The sequence below is a fragment of the Nilaparvata lugens genome, chromosome 4, assembly GCF_014356525.2.
Source record: "Nilaparvata lugens isolate BPH chromosome 4, ASM1435652v1, whole genome shotgun sequence".
NCBI classification, from domain to species: Eukaryota; Metazoa; Arthropoda; class Insecta; order Hemiptera; family Delphacidae; genus Nilaparvata; species Nilaparvata lugens.
Genome location: NC_052507.1, coordinates 52130218 through 52151141, shown reverse-complemented (window position 1 = coordinate 52151141; position 20924 = coordinate 52130218). Strand labels below are relative to the sequence as shown.

Below are 20924 nucleotides of genomic sequence, written 5' to 3'. Positions count from 1 at the left end.
AAAAGTAAACTCTAAAGACAGATATAAAAAATACTCTTTTTCTCTCTCAAAATTAATTGATTTCATGCTAGAAGTATTTATTAATTTCCTTATTTTCTCATTTTGCTTGTAAGGTTCGTAGCCATATTGCTCTTTTTTGCTTCATCGATCATATCGTCCATCCTATCCATATCCGTCGATCCTATCCATATATGCCGTCATAAATGTTGTATTTATTTCCCAACAGATCTTTGTTATTTTACATTTTAAGAATGCTCTACTTTTAAGTTTATTCAACTATTCCACTTATTATCATTATATTTTTTTTTTACTTTTTCCATTTAAAATGTAGTTTTGTTTTATTTTATTTTACTGAGTATTGTTTGTTAAATTATAATTTTGTATTGTATTGGAGGGTTAAGTGTAAGAGAGGGCCGACTGCGTCCTAACTTCGCCCTCCCAGATATAAAATAAAGGCAGTCATTCTATTCTATTCTATTCCATCAAATTAATGATTGGGAGAGAATCAACAGGATGAACCCAAAACTGTTTCTCTCCCTAATTTTGAAAAAAATAGTCCAAATGAGGCTATGAAAACACTTTTATAAAGATCACAAAAATTTACATTCCAAATATAAATTACACTAAAAATTTTGTATCTGGGTTGATCAGAAAGATGAAACAAATGATTATTACACCTGAAAATGCATTAATAAATTGAATATTTAAAAACTTGATAAATTTGAAGCAAGAAAAATCACAAAACCATTCAAAATATTGCAAATATTTAATTCAAGTTAAGGCTGTTCAAAAACTTTTTACTGGTGATATTTTTAAAAGTTTTTCGATTTGAGTATACTATCAAGCTATCAAAATAAAACAGTTGGATTATTTTTCCAAGTATTGGCCTACACAAATTTTTCAAAGACATTGTTATTTGATGACTCTTGAGTCCTGGAAAAGTATGAGATTATAATCATACTATCTTATGAACTTTCTTTATTCAATTAATTCAAATTATACTATAATAGAATAGAATAGAATAGAAAAAAACGTTTATTGAATAAATAAGCTACCTTAAGCGAACCTCAAAGAGGCTGCTTGACAAGGTACTATTATACAAAACATTTAAATTCAAATATAATTATACATATATCAGTGAACTTTATTTTTACTTAACAGTTAAATTCACTTATCAGTTTATTACACTGTCAAATTTACTTACAGAATTTACTTAACAGTTAAAATTATCATGATATTAATTAATTGTTGGCTCAGCTCTCAAAAATCTAAAGAGTGTTATAATATATAGTCAACCTGAACTTACATACAAAAAATAGAACAGAACGAATTACAACAATACAATACATTAATAATGAGTTACATTATGTTACATCTAAGTGTAATTATTCAACCAAATCTTTAAATTTCTTTTCAGGTGCATATTAACAAACTCAGCACAATTATCGGGTAAATCATTGAAATTTCTTGGTACAATGTAGATTAAGGTGTTTCTGGCTAAATTATTAGAAGTAAATGGTACAACATACCTCTCATTCCTTAAATCATATCGATTAACTAAATATTTTTTGCAGAAGTAATTTTCTAAAATAATAATAATATCAAGTAACTTGGCTGCCTCAGGTCTGGTGTCAATGTTTTCAGGTCGCAACTGATCAATTTCAGGGCCTCCGACATGACCTAACGACTGCTTTCCGGGCAAATGGGACCGACGGATGATAACGTGTCCATCCAACACGGGAGTGGCCCGAGAAAAATATCTCACCCGTCTAATATTTTTTAATATTTTAATATTTTTATATTATATATATATATAATATTTATATATATATATATAAATATATAATATAATAATATAATATAATATAATAATATATAATATATAATATATAATAATATAATATAATATATATATATATATTTATATATTTATATATATTATAATATTTTTATATTTTAATATAATTTAATATTTTTCCCCCGTTCCTGAAAACCATTACTTTTGACTTATCTAAATTAGCTCTTAAATTACACCTTCCACAGTAACGCTCTAAATTGTTTATCATGTACTGGAGTCCCACTGGCGAGTCCGAAATCAAAGCTATGTCATCGGCATACAATAAAACCCTAATCCTCTTACCACCTATTATTATCCTCCCCCTAATTCATCATGCAAGTCATTCATAAATAGGGAAAAAAGCAACGGGCTCAATTGAGTCGAACGCGGCAGAGTAATCCACAAAAAAGCAATATAGTCCTACCCCTTTTTTTCAGCCAGCCGCAGACTAATGATGGATGTTAGGGCGAATATATTATCAATGGTCGAGTACCCCTTACGAAAGCCAGCCTGAAACTCGTTCAAGATTTTATCTTCCTCCACCCAGCAGTTGAGTCTATTAAGAATTAACCCTGCAAATATTTTGAAAAATGTTGATAAAAACTAATGCCTCTGAAATTAGCTACTACATCGCACTCACCCTTCTTGAAAAGGGGAAAAAATATTGACGACTTAAAGCTATGTGGGACTCTACCTGATGTAAATATAGAATTGTAGACATTCAGCAATTTGTTTAGAAAGTTATCAGGTGCATTTTTATAATACTCGAATGGGATCTGATCTTCACCAGGCGCTTTATTATTTTTTACTAATTTTAAAACTCTACTCAGCTCTTCCCTACTAAAATCTCTATCTAATCTATTGTCAACTATGTAAGGTTCAGCATAGAAATGAGGTAAAGCTAACATTTCGGGACTCAAGATGTGTTGGAAATAGTTTACCCAGTCTTGAGGAGTTATGGCGTTATTTACAATATTATTCCTTAATTTAAATTTATTCAGTGCTTGCCAAAAGTCCCTAGAGTTTTGTGCGGCAGAAATTGAATTTATTAGAGTCTTCTCATAGCGTTTTTCAAAAAATGTAAAACTAGGTATGAAGGTATGAAGAAACTCGTCAAAAATATGATACAGTACCAAGTTCTGAAAAGCTAAAATATCATTGAATAATCATTTTTTAAGAAAAATAAAATGAAAACTTGAAAATCAGTTTAATGTCCAGGTCAGAAGGTTGGATATTATTCAATTCTGATTATGATCTAACATAAAATTGGTGAAATTCTTATAACTATGTTAGTTTTGAATAGATTGATTTGAAACTCCATGGGTGTGTTAATTGTATGAAGGGAAACGTTCATGATTTTTTGTAGAATTTCCCTACGTTCCCTTCTCCGTCCCAAACCAAAAAAACATGGTAGTTCTGATGCTACATGCGAGAAAATTCAAAAGTCGCGCTATTCTGAGCTTCCTCTTTGCTTCGCGGCAAGGAACAGGATTGGATCAAATCGCCCGCGGAACAACACTATGGTCTACTCAGAAGCGCGACTTTTGAATCCTCTCTCATATACCATCAGAACTACCATAATATGTTTTCGGTTTAGGAGTGAGGATGGGACGTAGGAAAATTCTACAAAAAATCATGAACGATTCCCTTCATACTATTAACACACACATGAAGTTTCAAATCAATCTTTCAAACTAACAAAGTCATAAGAACTTCTCCAATTTGTTGTTAGTTTATAATCAAAATTGAATAATAACCAACTTTTCGACCTGGACATTTAACTAATTTTTGAGTTCTCATTTCATTTATGTTGAAAAATGAACATTATAATTTTATGATGTTAACTCATAGGGCCTATAGCAGACTGGGGTTACATCATGTCACGTCGCGTGTCGTCGCAATATGTGACCAGCCTAGAAGTTAGGTTTCAATCTTGTGTTTTTATAAAGTTTATAAATTGATAAGTGTATAACTTTAACCAGGTTTCAGAAATCTACAACCCCTCTTTCTATAGGTGCGTACAGACTTACGCGCCACAAACACGCGTATTTCGCTTTTCATCAGCTCTATATCTTCTGCATTTGTACAGAAACAGTAAAGTACAGATATAATAGGCATAATATTAGCTGATGAAAAGAGAAATACGCGTGTTCGTGGCGCATAAGCCTGTACGCACCTTCACAATGAACAGTTCTCACTCTTGAATGTTCCCCTGTCAAGAATAACTTATGCTGCATACCTGAGATTAACTGATATATGTATGATGTAGCTCACCTTAATATAATATAGCCATGAATTATAAAATCTGATTCACAAATAAGGTCCATATTGTTCTTACGTGACTGTGTTTTTGATATAAATTGTATTTGGTGAATACCAACCTATGTAGGTAATCATTAGCCTAATTATTGAATATTCAATATTTCACTTCTGGCCCCTCCCACAGCAATACATAAATCCTGGCTATGTCTTCAACCCTCAACTGACAATAAGAGTAAAGAAAAAGAAAAAATAGAATTGAATCGTTTTCAACTGTTGCAATTATTTCACAGAAACTTGAATTTATATTGTTTTATTTTTATGTTACAAAGACTGAAAGCTCAGAAGCTTAGGCGTGGATAATATCGTACAGGACGACTGTTCTGGAGACTTTTTTTAATATACGATTTTTCTGGCGATTTGAGCCCTGAATAATTTGTACTGCAAACTAAAATATTATAATTGATATTATTGATTCACAGCCAAGTATAGATATTCAGTTGTAATAAACCAGTGTGTACGGTTAGTGGTTTTGGGTACGAATTAAAATGGCTGGTGCATTGAAAAAGGAGCTTAATGTGGATTATTCATGATATTAGATTATGGTGATGAGTACAGTAGTAAACGTTTTATTTGTTCTTATTACCATTTTTCATAATGGGGGTTATTCATAATAATAGTTTGATTATCTGTTTCCCAAAACTGTCTAGTCCTCAGTGAACCTATACACAGTACTACTAAATTTCAAAATGTTCTGCTCATTGATTTTCGAAAAAAGCTTAGAAAACGTAGAAATAGTGACAATCACTGAACACTAATGAATGATCAGTTTTCAGGAATAACCATTTTCAACTACAATATGGGAGAAAATATTTTGATGGGAATTCCTCTACATAATCCAGATGCATTGGAATCCTGGTGATAGTTTGTTCATAATATACTGAAAATATGTATTGATCTCTAATGAATTTTCTACAAGCTCAGTTTTTACCAAATAAATTTTTCAAATTGAAGATCTTGTAAAGTTAATACAATCAGAATCCCGTGAAAACTGTGCTATACAAAATTCATAGTTTACAATAACATTTTTCCAAATTTTGGACGCATTTTTGAATGCGTTTTATTGAAAAGACTATGCTTGTACAAAGTTGAAGCTTCACAACATATTCTGACAACGTGAAGTTTGAAGTTTCTTTTCAATTTTTCTAAAATATTTCGACACCTGTGCACTACAAGTTCACAGAGCGTTAGGAAGCCTGTACCTTTGGTGTTATTTTGTAGCATCAATATATTCAATATAAAGCATAATAATATCATTCTAGAATGATGTTTAAAAATGCATATAGAACATTGATAAACAGAAAATAGACGATAAATAAATGAATGAATTTATTTCTAGTTAAAAAATATCATAACATCCAGTAGAAATTAATTCATTAAGAAAGATATAGTAATAGTAATTCTATAATATTATAAAGTATAGAATGGCTTACACACATATGGGATGGGAAATTCGCGAATGAGGCATTCGCGTGAGAACTACTCAACTGATTCACTTGAAATTTTGTACGATGATTCTTGATTTACTGAGGAAGATTATATTTTATGCCTACCTACATCATGTTTGTTAATTAATGAGTAATAAAAACAAATTTATTTATTCTGTGATACAAAGTATATTATGTGGGATGAAAGAGCCAATCGAATCGTTTTATTATTGATTGTCAATATTCACAATTGAATATGTTCAATATCAAAACCTAAATTCAATCTGAACCACTATTCAGTGCTTTAAAAATACCCTTGCGGAGTATGGTTTAACTGCTGGTATTATTTATATTTATGATTATAATTATTCTATGAGTCTAGTTCAAGCAGCATAATTATTCAAGGTTTATTGGTGATAATAAACTGGGCTTCTGTATATGGCACAAAAAAGCTGAAATCCATTCGAAGACAAAAATTTAGATTCTATCATTTTAGATTATTTTGGATTATATTTATTATGTATTCCAACGCTGGTGAACAGTGAGTAAATAAAATAACTGTTGTAGCTTATAATATTGTTTACTTATTATTAAATAGTATAATAATATATAAAAATAATATTGTTTAATTATTATTCTAGAAGAATCGCAAAGCGTAGATTTGTAGAGAGAAGAATAAAAAGAATTTGATTTATGTAGGTACTGAAATTCCAATTTCCAATACAGTTTATCAATATAGATGTAATAACGACATGATAGTCATTATTCAATAACATTCCTAATTAGCCAGATATAATCGATTATATCTGTATAATCAGTATTTACTCACTGTTCACCAGCGTTGGAACACATAATAAATATAAGCTCTTGTTCTATAATGAAAGTTGTTCTATAAAAAAAATTATTTATTTATGTCAAGTGAATAGTAAGGGAGAGTAGGTGAAGAGTGTGAGAGAGAAGTACTGTATAGACGTGTGTGCTTGTGTGAGAAAGAAGGAATGTATAGGATTGATTGAAAGATACATTGACAGAGCATCAGGTACGCGCGCGCGCGCGCGGAATTATTATTTTTTCCTTATAATATTACTATTGTGTATGGTGTTCTATGAGAGAGAACGAGTGAGAGTGAATGTCGAGAGAGAATGATTGTACTGAGCGAGCGGTGGGAGGGGAGCACGTGTGTGAGAAAGAGGGAATGTATATGATTGAGAGGAAGAAACTTTGACAGAGCAGAGTCTTCTATGAGAGAGAATGAGTGAGAGTGAGGTTTGAGCATGGTGTCGAGAGAGAAAAAGGGTATCGAGCAAGCGGGGGGAGCGGAGTTGTGGGGAGAGAAATACCCCTCAATGACGTCATAGTTTCGATAGGATAGGTGTGACGTCATTTACGCGTGACGTCATTCATGGGCGTTCTGTACATAGTGGGCGATCTCCGCATACGACACCGGGATTTGATTCCAGGCCTATGATTTATAAAGCCAGCATCCAATCCACTCGACTACGGTTACTCTTAAAATTATAACTCATGAACTTTCTTTATTCAATAAATTAATATTTCAAATAATGTCAGAGATTAAACCAATCGATGAAGAATAATCAATTTTCGAATTTTAATTTGTTTGTCTTTCCAATTTCAGTATACCAAGGAATTATAAAGGCTTGCTGTCAACAACCGTTCGTAAAACAGCTCACAAAAATGGATTTTGAGGAAACAACAAGTTTTAAAGTTGTCGTTGAAGAATATCTGCCATTTTGGGAGAAGTTGCTTTCCATTCATAAAAATGAGAAGATTGGAGATGAAGGTGAATTGATAGCTATCAATATTCATCAACTTTCATTTATCATAATATATCTTAACATAACAAAGTATATAATATAGTTTGCCAACTTGACTTGCTATTGAAAAAAGAACTGTCCAGTTTTTACCATAAACTGGTTGGAATTCCAGTTTAATGTAAACTAAGCAGCCCAGAGGTTACGTTAAGTTTAAAATTCAAGAATTATTATTTGTTAAAAATATCTTTATACTAGGATTTTCTCTGATGAATCAATATGCCAAACACAACACCAAACAAAAGGTAATTGAAAATTAAATTGTTTGAGAAACATACAAAACATATCAAAATTTTATTTCATTGGGTATAATTAACAACCTGATTTGTGTATCACCGAATGTATAAAATTAAATATTTTTTATTGCAGGCACGGTAAGAACAAAGGAGACAATCGTGGAACTCGTGTATGAAGCTGTTATTGAATCAATTGTGAAAATTATAAACAATTTGGATGTAAACTTTGAAGACAGTAATTTCAATGATGTAAGTAAATTATTCAAATCGATGATCATCCAACTATTTTTTACTGTAGAATACATAGTGTTTTCATTTTGATTATCTCTTATGTTTACACTTTTTTTGAAGCCCTAATAATATTTGATAGCTATTGAATGAAAAAGACTAGGAAATTATCAAAAAACCACTGATCTATTGATAATTAGAAAACTTCCGGCTAATACGATTTCATTGAAACTATATCTTTATGCATTTGTTAGACTATGCTAAGCTTGTTAACGTTTATGTGAAGAATATTAGAAAAAGCTTCTATTCCATATTAAAACTCACATTATTCATCAATTCATATTGATTTCTATAAATTCACTCATTTTTCGATATTAAGAGTTTTGCGAGAGATTTTCCATTGCTTCCAGAGAGAGACATTGAAACTTCATCATTTTTGTTGATACATGTTTGATGAATCATTATTTTGTTTAAATAAATGACCCCGAAAGGACTTTGAAAATATGAATTGGAAGCAATTCTTATCCAATTTATTTGTAACTATGTGAATATAAGTTGTTTTTCATGTGCAATCGACCGTGGAAAATTTGTTATAATGAATATTTTTGAGAGCAGAAAATTTTGTATTATTTTTTTAATTAAAAATATCGATTTCTAGGCGAATACTGATCCCAGCTCTGACGTGAAGGCGAACAATGATGCAGATATGGCAATTGTAATGAACCTGGAGTTTCTATTCAGCAAGCTACTCCCAAAAATTGAGATCCGTCTACATGAGAAGTACATTTCATTGCTGTTAAGAAATCTCACTACAGTTTCAACGCATAACCCTCGGCTTCCTTCTTATTATAAGTTGCTTGCAACTGTACTTAGTATTGCTGAAAAATTGGGATTCTTCGAGGTAATTGCTCGTTGTTTTTTGATTGCATATAAAGAATTATACCATTTCCAAAATAGCTCAAGCATTTCTTATTCATCATATATTATTTCTATTTCTATTTAGTTTTAAACCATAAAAATGTAAAATTCCAAGCTTTTACCATTTTTGAGATTAATAAAAATTTGGAAGAAGTACAGTTTCGGCATCAGCCTGTTCTCTCTCGATAAATATTCTATGATTTGTGTTTCTATTAATAAATAATATACTCGAGGTGATGAATCTTGTGTATTTGGATAGATAGCTGAGAAAAGCTTAGAAAATCTTCTACTCAGAAAGTTGGCAATCAATATCTATTCAATCAGAACTTCCTGTATACTTCCTATTGTGGTATATAGGAGGTCCTGATTCAATACATCAATCCAATTTTCAGATTACTGAATCAAGTGTAAATTAAACAAAACGTGAGAAATACATTCCAAAAGTGTTTTTGAAAAACAATATCAGAATATTGCCCAATAATGAAATAATGAATTGGGAGCAAGAGATAGAAGAATATTGAAGTGATTCAACTGCAAAAGAAACTGGAACAACAATATCAGAATATTGCCCAATAATGAATAATGAAATAATGAATTGGGAGCAAGAGATAAAAGAATATTGAAGTGATTCAACTGCAAAAGAAACTCTGTAGAGTAGAAAATTTAATTACAAGCTAAATAATTACTGTAATTTACTCGTATTACTAAAGTTTTCAACTTTTCAGCCGGATAATAATTTTGAGGACAGTGATTTGTGCCAAAAAGAGATAAATTACTACATTGGAGATCTGCTAGTCAATCTGCATCACTACCACAAAGACGTGCAAGAGTCGTGTCTTCGAGTGATCACGTCATCATCAGTCGAACTGATTGCGTCACACCTCCAACAACTTCCGGCTGCCTTCAAAGTAATCACAATTCATTATTTTCAATATTCATGAATCATTGTAATTATTGTTATGCTACAATTGATTTTTTACTAATGTAGTCATATTATACGTATCATTGTAAAAAAACATTTAATACTGTAGCCGATCTCGAATAATATTGAAAGATGTATGAGAAGGATTTTTTTTTAATTGATACTTAGAGCTGAATAAAATGACTAGTAATACTGTGTTACATCTTCCTGTATCAGAAAATCTACATTCAATTTATTGGGAAAGTTGAGTTATTTTTATTAAAGGATGATGGTATAGAGCATGTAGCATCGTACATGATTAAAAGCACACAACTGGAAGCTGTTGTCAAGTGGCCACCTGTCCAACGCCATTGATCTGATCTAAGTAAGAATCTAGGAATTCTAGGAATTCATATTAGAATTAAATCTATGAATTTATCTTAGAATTGAAGCTATTTATATCATATCGGAGAAACATGATAATTTATCTGGAACAAATTTAAAAAAAAACTAATTACAGTACTAATTTGACTAGAATTCTACTCGACTAAATGGTTTGTAACAAGTTTATAGCTTTTACTTGTTGGTAATTTTGTATTTTGATTTTTCCCATTTGTCAGGTATTGTTCCATATTGGGAGAAGTGATCTGGAGCTTTCAAGCATGGGTGTGAGCGCGCTAGACCGTTGGATGAGCAGACTGAGCCGTGAAGATTTGAAACAGTTTTTCCAACAAGTGATACCATACTTGTATCCGTTCCTCGACAACAGAAGTCAGTTCATCCAACATTCATTTCCTTTATTTGTTGATCTTGAAGCGTCAATTCAATCATGCATTGAAACATGTTTTTGGTTCACGTTTAAATATTTATCACTACTTCAGTTTAATATGATATTTCCTATTTTAAAATTTAATGAAATGTTTCAGAGGAGACTGTCTGAAACACAATTTTTGCATTTTTGGTTCACGTTTAAATGTTTATCACTACTTCAGTTTTATATAATATTACCTATTTTAAAATATTATATGAAATATTTCAGAGGAGACTCTGAAACACAATTTTCGTATTTTTAGGTCTTTTGGAACTAGTTAGGAGGTAAACATATAAACAATCACAACCCCATTTAGCACTCCTGTGCTAAGGGGTTGGGACTGGGTTGATATTTGTATTTTTTGATTTTTTTCTCACATACGATTTTATATCATAGAATTTGATTTGATATTGAAAACAATACGAGATCAGCCCATACGAAAGTGAAGTTTTTAAAACTAAAGATAATTACTCGTTTAAAAGTTTGTAGAGGATGGCCATGCCCATAAGTCATAAGATTCATTGTTTCCAAGATTCAAGCAAAAATAAATCACCTTTGAACCACTCCACCCACTTAGCAGAGTTTGGGAACTCCTGATATGTTCATCTTCCAAGAGATTTCAATAAAATAAACTTGTAATGAGCTGGAGCATTGTTATCAGCTATTTGAAATAAAAATGCGATGAATGAGGTTTTTTTTGACTCATAATGCCTTCATCCACTAAAAACTTTGTGATCATGGCATCATTGTCAGTTCTATGTTGATCTCAAACAGATATTTTATATGAATAAAGACAACATAAGACCACCATATTACGCGTTTTTATTTCATAATGAAATAACTATACAAAATCTATGATAACAATGTTCAATTTATTCAACTGACATCATCGTCGGTTATAAGTCAGGTTACAAACGAAGTTTAATTCAAGTATTAACTTAATCTCTAACTACTATTACTTTTCCATGACAAGTTTCAACTCAACCTACAACTGATGATGATAATGTCTTTGCATTTGATGATGATAACTACTTTATCAAGTATGATAATGATAACTTATTAAGTATGATAACTTAAACTTGCAACTGATGATGATAATGTCTTTACATTTGACATTGACAGTTTAGTTTCGTGTGAGTTGAACTATCTCAGTGGAAAACACATTGTGTTTCAGTTGTGAAGTGAACCTTACTGCCCGCCGAGCTGGCTTTAATTCGATTAACTATGGCCTGATTGGTGTTTCAGTTGTGAAGTGGGCCCTACTGCCCGCCGAGCTGCTGGAGTATGCACAGTCGACGTCTAGCCGCAACCGCAACCAATCGAAGCGACGCCGTCTGGTGGAAGCAGCCCGCAAGGAGAGCAGCCTGGCAGAGACGCAGCTGAGTCGCTTGCAGCAGTCCATCCTGGCGCTGCTTGGCCGCCTAGACTTGCAGTCGATGCTCGCTGCATTGCTCGCCAATCACCACAGCACCGATCTCACCACCGCCTGGGTCAGGCGACCTGTCGTCTTCTGGCAGCTCCACTTCCAACAAGTGCATGTTGTCCTGCATCTAGGTTAGTTACCAACCGTACCTTCGAGTCTAGCTACTATATTATAGTATAGTTACTCTATGGTTGTACTAATAATATGTTTTATTCATTTTATTTTATTTGATAATATGACAATTTTTCTAAGCTAAAGCCTATATGTTAATGGCATTATTAATACTTATTACTAATCAATTAGACTCATTGTCTATAATATAATAAAGGAAAGAATTGGCTTATACACGTACGGGATAGGAAATTTACTAATGACGCATCATCATTTCTGAACTACTGGACTTATTCACTTGAAGTTTTGTATATAGATTCTTAATCTACCGAGGATGGTTATAGACCTATTTTCAATTCTTCAAATTTCAGTAGATCAAGTTTCCAGTTTGTCAAGTTTTTAATTGGATCCTGGCGGAGCACGGGTTACCTGCTAGTTAAAATAATTGTATTGGTATTTGAGGTAAAATTGTATTTTTAATATTACTAGACGGTTAGGCATCAGGTAGTATGTACGAGAAAAATGTAAAACCCTGATATACGATGAACTAGACGAGTACATTATATTTGAAAGCATTCAATCACTTTTTATTCATTTATTTATTTAATATTTCATCCAATGACCTCCTGTGGAAGGGGTATAAAAATTTGTCAAATCGTTACTAAAATTCAGTCTTTCCAATGAAATTAATCGTAATTAAACTGATGCATCGTTGGAGTTGGAGTCGATTGTCTGGCACCTGTGAAGTGATCGTGGATATAGAATAAAAGCAATGCTTCACCAGCCATTCCATTCTACAATGAGTTGAATTCAATGAGCTGGAATATGTGAACCATTGATATGATACAAGCCCAAGTATAGTATATGTGTGCCTCACATTTTTATACTAAGATATGGGAGCCAAATTCTTTTATCATATCTTATTAAATATTAGAGTGATACGGCCTTCGAGTTTTGATTAATAATTATACTGTCGATCGCTCTAATAGACCAATTCAGCTACAAAAATATTTCTAATAGGGTGAGTTATTCCAGATCAAATTTCAAATGAAATAGAATTCCTCCAATGCTTTTATTTTCATCTTCACGACTTTCTACCACAGTAATCATATTCTAATAAAGTATTTTGATAGGGTTACTTGAATGTTTAATTATAGAATATCACTTTTACCATAGCCACCTTAATACAAGGCCCCGGCCTACAATATTACAACGTCGCTAGTAACCTTCTTTTTTGTTATAAAAAAATAACAAGGGTTACTAGTGATGTTCTATAATATTATGCAGTAATTATTATTCTTAAGTGAAAGTAATCAAGACTCGATCAACTTACTTGAGCAATAATTAATGACCAAATTTATTGAAATATCTTATATATTGAATTCATGTTTGATAGATTTCAATCATCAATTCGATTCAGTATTGTTAATGAAATGTCAGCATATTCTCAGATGTATTTGCGCCAAGAGCTATGGAAGTAGCTCTACATTCGAGTGACCCAGCCAACAAAGACGCCTCTTTCGAGCTGCTTCATGCGATTTTCACCCTTTTTCTCGCCAATACAATGAATCTGACCGAACAAGAGACAACAGACGATCACAAGCAGTTCCTGAGAAAGATGCTGCAAGGCATGTTCAGATTGGGGTGTCGCAGTTGTGACCCGGTGGGCAGGGACATATTCAGCAACCTCTTACGGCAGACGAGCCACTGGTATGCCAGAAACTACTGCTACGACAAAAAGTTTGCCGAGATATTTGTGGATTCCCTGCTGGTGAGTAGACTCAATTAAAGTTTCCTAATAATTAGTATATTATTTCCATACAGGTAATATTTACAATAATCATTTTCCAGTGGTGATTTTCTGGAATATTGTTTCCATGGTTACTATTTCCAATAGATAACTTATTTCTTAAGGTTTTTTAAAACGAAATAGTAAAATAAGTGGTGATAATTGTATACAAGTATTGATGGTGAATATATTTTTGAATAGTTTCTCTCTTCAATATTCTACATTTCTCATACTCTTCTACCTTGCCGTTTGTTTGTTTTGTGGGGAGTATTATACACTTTTCACTTGTAATGTAATACTGAATATATATCAGTGATTTGTAAAGAAATTTTGGTCTCTATTTCTACAATTTTCTCCATTTGAACCTTTCTCGAAGTGTATTCCTCTTTCTTTCACTCTGAGACTTTTACGTTTACTGTTTAAAAGTTGGAAGTTATTGTGCTTAAAACCGTCAAGAAAATTCGACAAGCCACATTTGACTAGTTTACAAGACATTTGATCGTGTAAGCAAGTTGTTGAATAGTATGCAAGAAATTGAAAATCGAGGATTTACATAAGTGTAAACTTTTGTTTGTTTTTCAGGAGGGAAATGGTTGTCTGTCTTCCTGTCCCAAAAATGTTAATGGCTTAAGCTACGTACAGATATACGCGCCGCGAACATGAGCAATTCACTTTTAATCAGCTGATGCCAAGCTTTTTATATCTATATCTTACCGTTTCTGTAAAAATACAGATATAGTCAGCTGATTAAAAGTGAATTGCTCATGTTCCCGGCGCGTGTATCTGTACGCACCTTTATATAAGCTTGTATTAATGTGTGAATTTGTAAATATTCAATTACAAAGAAATACTAGTACCTTTTTTATTTTATTCTCTACACGACCAGTTTCAAGTAGCCTAATCAAAATATTAAACTGTAAATATTTGTTTGTTGTTTTGCAGGACGCTCTAACCTGTCCAACGGACATTGAAGTGAGAGAATTCGCGGCCGAATGTCTGCACGAGTACGTTTCGTGGACGTTGAGACCGAGCGACGAGGGCGCGAACCAAGTGGAGAAGTCCAGCAACAAGATCGACTACATTCTGTCGCGAATGAGCGGTTACTGCGACCACCCGTGTCCGTTCAAGCGACAAGGCGCCGCCATGGGGTTCAACCGGATCTACGCCGATCTACGCGAACAGCTCACTTCCGTCGTCGACGTTTTCTGGTTTGTGTCAATTTAAAACTAATTTCAATTTTGTTTCTTAAAACTAGTCAAAAAAGAAGCTTGGAGTATTGTTTTTAATTATAAGTTAGGAATGTAATGTATCGTATTTTTTATGAAGGCTGGTGAGACATTCTTATTTTAGAAGATGTGTTTTTTAAAAACTTAATTTATATAAAAACCTAATTATCTATATTATGGCTGACGCAATGATTATAACAGCTGATTTTTGTTTCTGTGTGTGGCCAGCTTACAAATCTTCCCCCATAAGGATCAATTGCAAACTTTGAAGGACTGTAGGAAAGAGTCCTAAATTTGATTGGCCATAAACCTGGTCCTGAACATAACGAACACAACTAAAAAAAATCATCAAATTCGGTTCACACATAAAAAAGTTATTGAATGTCGATTTGAGACTCGATTTTATTTATACAGTACCGCATAGATTATAATTTATAATTTTATTTTATTAAATAAATCCTTTTAGGGAATCGCTGAGAAAGCTCATGGAAAATAATTTTCCAATTTCGTCCAAAGAAAAAACGATTTTCTAGTATTCTTAATTAGAAGATGGGGTTTCGTGGCTATATAAAAAACAATATTTTACTACTTGGTTCGACAGGAGTTATTCTGCAGTAAATATGTAATAGTAATAAATAATATATAATATGTATTAGGCCTATAGGGAAATATATAGATTCATTGTAGGGAAAGGAAGATGACTAGAAGAGCAGCCTCTAGCTAAAAGACGGAGCAATAACAAGTAACAAGGTTAGGCTCCAAAGTAATAGAACTGGTTTCATTTTACGAGCAGTAGATTTATGCCTAGCTACTTTTACAAGAGCGGGGCTTGATGATGGGTATTCTACTGCATACAGAGTAAGAACGGTTTAATATCTCATACACAAACATAATTTAACGGTGGGTGTGATTAGGGATCCTACACAAATTGAAAATACAACTTTACTATGACTTTAAAAATCTGATCCGCCATTTTAAATGTAACTTTATTTTTTAAATAGGAAGGTGGTCATGCATTAATTCAACATTAATTTATCAATACCATGCAAATTTCATTTCTGATTTACATGGTATTGATTAATAATGTAATATCTTCGAAACTGTATGAGATATCTATGTGCGGTTTTTGCCATTCATTTTGTCTTGATAGACAATAGATTCGAGACAGTATCGATCGAGCAGTCGTAGCGAGCAGACGTAGTTTTTTTTAGTGAGAGTAGTTGAAATAGTGTATGCAATAGTTAAAGTGCTGAGTTCAGTGTTTTAATTGTTGTGCGCAATTTCAGTGCCCTGCGCCGAAAAATCAGTTCAGTGCTGAATTATCATCTAGTCCGGCTAAGGAATGTAAAGAATGTGAGGAATGTCGACTTCCAAAAGATTGCCAACCTTCCTACTGCAAGAGTTCAAAGAGGAGGAGGAAACTGAGGACGACACAACTATGAGTCAACTAACACCGGCTAGGAGCGTTGAACCAGCGTCAATGACTGGAAACGTCAACACTTCCCCAGAATCGTTTCTAAAAACGAACCAACTAAAAACTGCAATGGAGCAGTTTTTGTACAATACATGGAAAGAAGTCACTTTCCAACAGAGTGAAGAGAGAGAAAGAATGCATAAACTGGAAAAGGAGTTGGAGAGAGCACGGTTGGAGATTAATCAGCTGAAAGAGATATTTTCATCAGCATCTACAACCACACAGAATCTTCAATCTTCAGCTTCACATACAATGCAACCAGCATCTTCTAGAAGTAGCAATAAAAGTTATTCACTACCGAATTGGGAGGAAGAAGAGAAAATGGTAGCATCAGAGACTGCATGGATTCTCCCTAAACAAAAGAAGAGAAAAATCCGTGACTCACCAGAAAAAATAAGGCCTGCAACTGATTCTACAAGTATGAAACCGACAGAAAAGAGAAACAAGCCACCGCCAGTCATATTAAGCAATATACAAGAGTATTCGAAAATTAAAGAGGCATTGAAATCGAAAAATCTCAATTTCAGTGCCAACATGATGAACAACAACCAGCTAAAATTGAATGTTGAAACTGAACATGAATACAGAGATTTAACTAAGATGTTGAATGAAGCTAAATATGAATGGCACACGTACGAAAATAAACAAACTCGTCCAATTCGTGTCATGGCTAAAGAGCTTCATCCATCATGCGATCCAGAGGATATAAAGAACGATCTTCTAAGCAGAGGCTTTCAAATAATCAGTGCTGTCAACAAAATCAAATAAAGTGAAGAAAGATGGAAAAGAACACATTATCAGACTTCCAATGTTCATGTTAACATTCAAGAATACAGAGGATACAAAAAGAATATTTGAAATTAAACATATTTGCTACATGAAAGTGAAAATTGAATCAATTAGAAGTAATAAAATGATTCCACAGTGTAAACGTTGTCAACGGTTTGGTCATACACAGACATACTGTCAACATGAACCTGTGTGTGTGAAGTGTGCTGGAAAACACTGGACTATTTCGTGTACTAAGGCTAAAGAAACCCCAGCCAAATGTTTCAATTGTGCTGAGGCTCACCCAGCTAACTACAGAGGCTGTCTCATCGCTAAAGAACTTCAGAGAAGAAGAACTGAAAAAGAAAACCTAGTTAAAAGAAGTAGCGAAGTACCACATACAACTAAACAGAGAAACTTCACTTCAAAAAAGTACACTGGAGAAATATCCTATTCCCAAGTAACGAAACCCACTCCAAGCCTACAACAGGAGAGCCAACCAAAGCAACAACAACAACAACAACAACCAGTTGAAGTCAATAAGGTTTTGCAGGAAATTTTGAACAGTTTAAATATTCTTTCTGGACGACTTGACAGCTTGGAAGGGAAGAGTAAGAGTATCGAGAAGAAAACTAGAAAATGAATATTGCGAGCCAACAAGATATAAGGATTGCTACCTACATGGAATGCCAATGGAATAAATAATATCAATAATAATAGAAAACAAGAAATAGAAATATTTCTAAAGACATGGAATATAGCGATGTTTGCCTCATCTCTGAAACCCATTCAACTGAGCAGACTCACTTCAAAATCAATGGATATAATGTTTACGAAACTATTCATCCTCAAAATCAAGCAAGAGGTGGCAGTGCTGTAATAGTGAAGGAGAGTATTAAACACCATGAAGACTTCAGTATTCAAAGTGATGAAATACAGCTAACTGTAGTTGGATTAGAGTCCATCAACCAGAAAATACTTGTTGGAGCTGCATATTTTCCACCACGTTACAATTTAAAGAAAAATGATTATACAAATATTCTTCATCAGCTTGGAGATAGATTCATAGTGGGTGGAGATTTTAATGCCAAGCATAAGGATTGGGGTTCAAGACTCACGACTACCAAAGGAAAAGAACTCAGAGAGGCTATCCAGGAGCTGGGCTGCGAATTCCAATCAACAAGGACAGCTACGTATTGGCCAACAGATTTGAATAAAACTCCAGATCTTCTAGATTTCTTCACAACAAAGAGAATATCCAGTAATTTCATCGACATTGAAGAGAGCTTTGACCTGGATTCTGATCATTCAGCTGTAATTCTCACACTTAGTGAACGAATAATAAAGAAAGAAGACAGACCAATGTTAGTCAACAGAACAACAGACTGGGAAGCTTTTAAAGTGGATTTGGAGAATGAAATCAACTTGAATATTCCACTTAGAACAACTGAGCAGCTAGATGAAGCCGCAGAAAATTTCATGTGGCAAATCCAGAAATCAGCCTGGAAAAACACCAGACAATATACCAGGAAAACAAAAGGATGCAATTACCCTCTGGAGATTCGACAACTTGTTTTAGAAAAACGAAGGGCAAGAAGAAGATGGCAACAAACTCGTGATCCTGCTGACAAAAATATCTTGAATAACAAAACACAACAATTGAGAAGAGAGATAAGGAAACTAACTGAGGAATCCATTAATAACTACCTTCAAAATTTGACAGCTGATGCCAGTACAGATTATTCATTATGGAAAGCAACAAAAAGAATTAAGCGGCCAATATTACAATCCCCTCCAATTAGAAAACCAGATGGTACTTGGGCAAGAAATAACAGAGAAAAGGCAGATTTATTTGCTAATCATCTAGAAGAAATCTTCCAGCCAAACAACATTCAATCTGAAATTGATCCTGAAGAAGATATAATGGATGATTTAGATACAGAGATTGATCCAGTTTCTATAAATGAGGTTCAAGAAGAAATAAAATATAATATGAATACCAAAAAAGCACCTGGGTTTGATCTGATTACAGGTGAAATCTTGAAGAAACTTCCAAGGAAAGGTATTGTCATGCTAACATACTTATTCAATGCATCACTCCGATTACATCATTTTCCTACAATTTGGAAGGTGGCAGAAGTCATTATGTTGCAAAAGCCTGGGAAATGTCCTCAAGAAGCAAAATCATACCGCCCAATATCTCTTCTACCTGTAATTTCAAAGCTTTTTGAGAAATTGCTAATGAAGAGATTGACTCCCATCATAAGTAGCAGGAATCTGATACCGGCCTATCAATTTGGTTTCAGGCAGAAGCATTCAACCCTGGACCAAGTACATAGAATCACCAATGTAATAGAGAAGTCATTAGAGAAAAAATCGATATGTTCAGCAATCTTCCTTGATGTGGCACAGGCATTTGACAAAGTGTGGCATGAAGGACTGATCATTAAACTTCATAAAATACTCCCCACTCAACTTGTAAAACTTTTAAAATCATAGATCAACAACAGATTATTCAGAGTAAAACAAGGTGACGACGTCTCCGAATTGAAGGAAATAAGGGCTGGAGTTCCACAGGGTAGTGTTCTTGGACCAGTTCTTTATGTGCTGTACACAAGCGATCTTCCTGAATTGGATGCAGTGACAATAGCTACTTTTGCTGATGATACTGCAATACTGGCAGAAGGGGAAATAGTACAAGAAGCAGCCACAAAACTACAGAATGCTAGCAACAGATTCAGTGACTGGACCAAAAAATGGAGAAGTCGATTAAATGAGATGAAGTCTATTCATATCAACTTCACAAACAAAATTATCAATGACCCGATTCGAATAAATCTGAATGGGAATGTAGTACCACACAGCAACACAGCAAAATACCTTGGAATGACTCTTGACGCCAAGTTGAAATGGAAAGAGCATATCAAGATGAAAAGGAGCGAGCTAGGACTCAAATACAGTAAAATCTATTGGCTGTTGGGCCGTCAATCACAACTCTCATTGGACAACAAGTTATTGATTTACAAACAAATTCTAAAACCTGTCTGGACGTATGGAATTCAGCTTTGGGGCTGCTCTAGAACATCTAACATCAGTCAGATTCAAACATTCCAAAACAAAGTACTGCGGAACATGGTGAATGCGCCTTGGTACATAAGGAACAGCGATTTGCACCGAGATCTACACATCCCCTATGTGACCTGTGAGATAAGACGATTGGCAGCCCATCATGAGTCACGTCTTCATCAACACGAGAACACCGAAGTCATCCAACTACTAGACAACACTGAACTCACTAGGAGGTTGAAGAGAACAAAGCCCTTCGAGTTGGTGTAGTGCTAGTGGAGTGATTAAAGTATATTGAATAAAAGTGTAGTGAAATAATTTAAAGTAGTGAAATTATAGATTGGAACTGTAGGCTTCACTGGAAGACTTTAGCAATAAAAATTAATTTAGGATAAGAAATAACAGAACAAAATTAATGGTTAGTCCTAGTGACGAGTTTTAATAGAAATAACAAAAAAAAAATTGTCTTGAAATTCCGTATCGAAATCATGTATTGCATGACAACTTTCCCATTTAAAAAATACAGTTACATTCAAAATGGGGAACCAGAGTTTTGAA

The 20924-nt window shown here is 33.5% G+C and overlaps 1 protein-coding gene across 1 annotated transcript in view; it reads left to right on the top strand.

Moving 5' to 3' along the window:
- LOC111058704 (DNA-dependent protein kinase catalytic subunit) overlaps positions 1-20924 on the top strand; it is a 123544-nt gene that overhangs the window by 26475 nt on the left and 76145 nt on the right. Inside the window, exons 9-16 of the mRNA XM_039427020.1 lie at positions 7220-7384; positions 7785-7900; positions 8538-8780; positions 9523-9705; positions 10319-10469; positions 11755-12063; positions 13495-13814; positions 14775-15040. Of these exons, the coding sequence (XP_039282954.1) occupies positions 7220-7384; positions 7785-7900; positions 8538-8780; positions 9523-9705; positions 10319-10469; positions 11755-12063; positions 13495-13814; positions 14775-15040 (1753 nt within the window). The remainder of the gene's footprint in view (positions 1-7219; positions 7385-7784; positions 7901-8537; positions 8781-9522; positions 9706-10318; positions 10470-11754; positions 12064-13494; positions 13815-14774; positions 15041-20924) is intronic.